Source organism: Pterocles gutturalis, unplaced genomic scaffold (assembly GCF_000699245.1).
Source record: "Pterocles gutturalis isolate BGI_N339 unplaced genomic scaffold, ASM69924v1 scaffold30932, whole genome shotgun sequence".
Lineage (NCBI taxonomy): Eukaryota > Metazoa > Chordata > Aves > Pterocliformes > Pteroclidae > Pterocles > Pterocles gutturalis.
The window spans coordinates 22,719-27,638 of record NW_010111157.1 but is presented as its reverse complement, the minus strand read 5'-3'; the positions used below and the strand labels follow the sequence as shown (position 1 = coordinate 27,638).

At 47.9% G+C, this 4,920-nt stretch overlaps 1 protein-coding gene across 1 annotated transcript in view; it reads right to left on the bottom strand.

The window, feature by feature from the left end:
* Positions 1-7: 7 nt before the first annotated feature.
* Positions 8-4,920, bottom strand: part of FLVCR2 (feline leukemia virus subgroup C cellular receptor family, member 2) — a gene marked incomplete at its 3' end in the record, with an annotated part of 27,624 nt that continues 22,711 nt past the window's right edge. Inside the window, 5 exon segments of the mRNA XM_010073654.1 lie at positions 8-76; positions 2,324-2,379; positions 2,808-2,919; positions 3,377-3,482; positions 4,114-4,224. Coding sequence (XP_010071956.1) covers positions 8-76; positions 2,324-2,379; positions 2,808-2,919; positions 3,377-3,482; positions 4,114-4,224 — 454 coding nt within the window.

The following is a 4,920-nucleotide window of genomic DNA, read 5'->3' as shown; positions in this document are numbered from 1 at the left end:
AGGAATGGAAATTGATGGGGTTAGGGTTAGAAGCTACAGTCCCGTAATCCGTGACCTGATTGCTGCCTTGGAGTCTCTGTAACAACAGCCACATGTCACCATCCCAGAAAAGATGGGGTCAAGTAGGGAGGGAAATGAAAGGGGAAAATAAAAGGAATAGGCAAAGAAAGAAATCTGTAAAATCATCCAAGCATGTGTAAGGCAGCTATGCCATGTAGAAAGGCTCCAGTACCTGACTCCGTCAGAGCTCTCGACAAGGCAGCACACACTGCCCAAGCCCAGCTGGCTACTCTCCTGAGGCATCCATGAACAGAACACCACGTTCAGCCCACCTTCAGTTTGTAGAGCACTTGGGGTTGTTTGTTATGCTTGAGAAGTACCCAGGTGAACTCGGCCATGTGGAGGCCACATTTGGGGGTGTGGTGAGGTGTCCGTCATGACTTCCTCAGAGCATGACTCCTCAGGGGCAAGGAGCTGACAGTGAAGTTTTTGACTGATTGAGACTTGCTACCTCACACACATCCCTCTGGTTTGCACTGCAATCAGTCCTGGAGGCTTTTAGGATTATAGAAATGACACCTGTACCGCATTTGCTCTGATCTCAATGCCTTTCCCCCTCCAGCAGCAAGCTTTAACAATTGTATTGATACAAAAAAGATTTATACCAAAAATGGCTTAAGCAAAAGTGTACAATTCATCTGGTGAGAGAAATATCTCACAAAAGGAAAGGTCCTTACTGCTACTATGCATCATGTTTGCTGCCAAAGGCGCTTGATATTTCCTGGGCCTTCCACATATGCATTATGAATTAAACCACAGTGCCACCAGCACCTCTCATTACAACCCTGCTGCCTCAGGGCTTGCAGAGGATGGTTTGGCCTTACAATTCATCTTCTGCCTGTGACTTCAGCACTGTTAACGGAGGGATACAAGCAGTTTGGTGTATATCAAAACAGACTGGTCTTTATCCCAGCTCGGCTTAGCTAAGTGTGTTCCAGCTAGCCCCATTCACATTAGGATTCTGGGAGAGCAGTTGTCTTCTAGCTTGGTCCCATAGACCATGATGCTCACCACAGCTAAAATCAGCCAAAGTTGTAAGCCTCAGAGCAGAAAAAAAAAAAACACCAGGAATTATTTTTAAGTTATGACAAGGGGGAGGGACTCTTTTACCTAAACTAGATAAATTGTACAGCTGTTTTCCCCCATCTAGTCTAGAATTATATGCGCAAGAACTACTCAAGGCAGCATCAGTTCCCTTTATTTATCCTACCTTCTGCATTAGTGCTCTGATAGTTCAGTAAAAGTAAACGAAAAATAAAAAAGCATATATTTTATAACTGAAAATCCACCTTCCTGAGCAGCCGGTCGGAGCAGAGCTGCTTCTTGGACCTTCTGGTCTCTCTCCAGATCGGACTGATTAGATTATCTGGAGGAAGGCAGCACTGTCTTCTGAAAAGAGCTTACTCGAGCCAGCAGAGAACTGAGTTTATGCACTTTGCTAGTCATGGTCGCTGATGGCTTCATGAACGTTGAGTGGACGTCTCTCCTAACATCCTAGAAGAGGAGCCCAAAGCAATAAGGAAAAGAGCCCCAAGCAATCACCAGTCCCCTCCCTTTCCCTGCAGGGAGAGCTTCTAAGAGTGGCAATTAGTTCACCAGAGGCCCTGTCCCACATGCAAACAGCTGCATCTATTGCATAGCATGCCACAGGGACATCATACCGTGATCTCTGATGTGCACATATGAACGAGCAGCCTTGTCCGCAGCACTGCACAAAAGTGTGTGGAGCCAGGCTGCTCAAGCCCTCATTTGGGCTTTGCCACTTAGCTTCCTCCAATCCCACACACTGAACCCCACTTGGCAGCTGAGGACAGGGAATAAGAGGAATAACCTGATTCCTTAGGGGCTTGGAATAATAGTTACCCAGTTCTAAACAAGGGCAAAGCACCGGAAGGCTCAGTGCATTGTCAGGGGAGAGAAGCGAACACAGCGCTGCTCTACATCTGCCTCTAGCCAATACAAAGATGTGTGAAGCCCCGCAGACTCCCAGAGGACCAGAGCCTACAGATTCTGCATGACATTAACAGTAAGCAAACAGAGGCCCCTGCGGCTGGCAGAGATGGGTTTACAGCCACGGGTCTGAAAATGACTACAAGGAGCTTCCCCAGAGGCTGGGCAAGAAGTGGTAGGATAAGAGAAGAGAATTGCAGCTGCAGTCATAACTCAAAAAGGGCCAGCCCCATTCCTAGAAAGGGGGGAGGTTGGCTGTTGTCTTGAGCTAACGGCAGGGGCACAGAAGGGACTTGAAGCAGGGTTTACTCACAGTCTGTTCATTATCCAAATTGGCCTGCTGTCTTCGGAGATCAGCCTTAATGAATGCTGGGACAGAGGGAGCAAGAGAGATGTGAAGGCAGTTAACTCACCATGCAGAGCCCAAATAAATTTCCCCAGGACTTAGAGGGGCAGCAGAGGCCCCAGAGGAGACTGGAATGTGTTACGGTGAGCAAGGGAAACCACTCTCCTGGATAAGGCAGAGAGCATTTCTGAAACAGGCAGGATAGAGAATCCTTATTGAAGCCCACAGAAGGTGCATCTTTGAGATGCCAGCCAGCAGCCAAGGCAAGAAGCCTTGGATCTTCTTTGTAACACAGACCAGGTGCTTCAAGAAGCACCGCAGCATTGCTATGGGACTGCTGTGTGGGTCCTGCCATTTCCTGCAGGCACCGCTACACACTAAAGCCCTTCAATTCATATGCCAAGCCCCAGGAGAAGAGTGACAGCAAAGGAAAACTGGAAAATTTAATTACCTGTTATAACAGTCCCCAGGAACAGGAAAGAGCAGAGAAAGAGGTTTCCTGCCTTCATCCCGAAGTGATCCATGATTTGCCCTTGGCCAATGGTGAAGGCAATACCAAAAATCTACAAACAAACAAAGGCAGTGTCAAGCTGTACTGTTATTATAAAGCAGCCTGAACAGCTTTCCAGCTTTAGCAAAGCATCGGAGCATACAGGCCAGCCAAGCTGTTGGCCTCAAAGGCTAAAGTTTGGTTATAAACACATCCAGAGGCACCTCCTTGCAGCTGATGGGAAGACAGGTGACCCCTGAGGCTGGAATCCTGTCTCACTGGAGAAGAGACAGGTCCCAGGCTGTTAAGAGCAATATTGGAAAAGGCAAGGATGACTGGCATCCTGATGGATTTTCCTAAGAAAAACAGAATGGGTGCCACTAGAGAAATGCCATGAGGCACATAATTCAAAAAGGCAGGTCCTGGGGTGCTCAGATCTGCAGTATATTACAATAATAATGGACAAGTAATAGGAGTCAAGGCTGGGAACTACAGTAAAGAGGCAAGCAAAGGGAAAACAGCACACCTACCTGTGCTGAGACATTAAGGAGCCCTGATGACGTTCCTTCTGATTCTGGGTATGTCAACTCTGCAGCAAACTCAAAGCCCAGGGGAAGGTATCCTGTCATGAAAAACCTATAAAGAAACACACAGAAAGGAAGACTCAGCAACTGCCAGAAGGAAGACTGAAGAGGTACAGTGTAGCCCATATCCCTTTTGGGAAGCTTCACTAACTGCACAGGATGTTTTCCCTAGCATTTTCACAGCCCAGGCAGCTGACCATGGGACAGGTCTTCCTCCTACCCAAAAATACCTTTGCCCACAGTCTCAAGGCACAGAGACAAGCCAGCAGGGAGCTGCTGGTTGCTAAACTAATGAGGCATTAAAAGTAGCATATCCCACAAGTAACTGTAAGGGGCATCATCACCAGCACAGTCAGACAGAAACCCACGCCCACGTGCTTTTCATGCCTGACCACTGGTCATCTACAGGGCTGTGGTACCACTTGCTTCCCAAATGCTTTCACTTGATTACCTGGAACATTTAAGGCAGCTGCAGCTGAGCAGGGCCACACTAATGTCACTGACTCTAATGAAACACATACAAGAGAGAGATGGGAAGAGCAGATCATTTTGTCCTTAAACCACGAAGGAGCCACACACAGGCTATGGCTCTTCCCCAGTCCCTCCTGCGCCATGAGCTCTGGCTCCCTGCGCATACCCTGGCAGCTCACATGTACAGGAAAACAGTCTGCACGTGAACTTACCCCAGAACGCCTGCAGTCACAAAGACCACCCAGAGGTGGCCTAGGCTCAGAGTGAAGGTGTAGGCTATCATTCCCACCAGAGACATTATATAGACGACTAGTGTTGTCTGTCTGTAAGGAAAAAGCAGAGGCCATTTTATTTAATCCAGTCCTCCTATTCTTTTCACCCACAGACCCTGGTATAGTTTGCAACACATGGTTAAAGACCAGTTTTGATCTCAGTGCAGAGCTCTTAGAATAGTCCCACAAAATCTCACCCAGTTTCCTAGGCTTATGGTTCAAGTATTCTAAGTAGTTTGTATCTGATTCACTCTGTCATGACAGTTGCTAACAGTTGCACTTCACCCCTCATCTCCAGGCAAAAGTGATGAATGAGTTAGTGACCAGATGTGGTCAGGACTTTGTTTCACATTGATGCTATGTCATTAATCAAGCTGCAAAAAAGAAGTTCCCAGAACATGCAGGCCCCAACTGAGAACGAGAGCAGGCAGGCTCATAGAAGCAGGTAGTATTGGACCTGCAGAACTAAGTAGGGGACAAAATGGAAAAAACAGTTCGATCTCGCCATGGGTGCCCCACCTACCACATATTAGCTGGCTCCAGGAGACTATGAGCTTTCCTCACTGACCTCCCTGAATCATTAGGCTCCAGCAGGACAAAACAAAACCACAAACCCTTGTGAAAGAACAAGACTGCAGGCTTGAGTGCTGTGGAAATCACATACCAGGAAGCGCCCTGCAGCCGTGCAGAGTGGCTGCCTGCTCCCCACAGTCCCTAACTGGGACTTGAACCAACAGCCCTGAATGC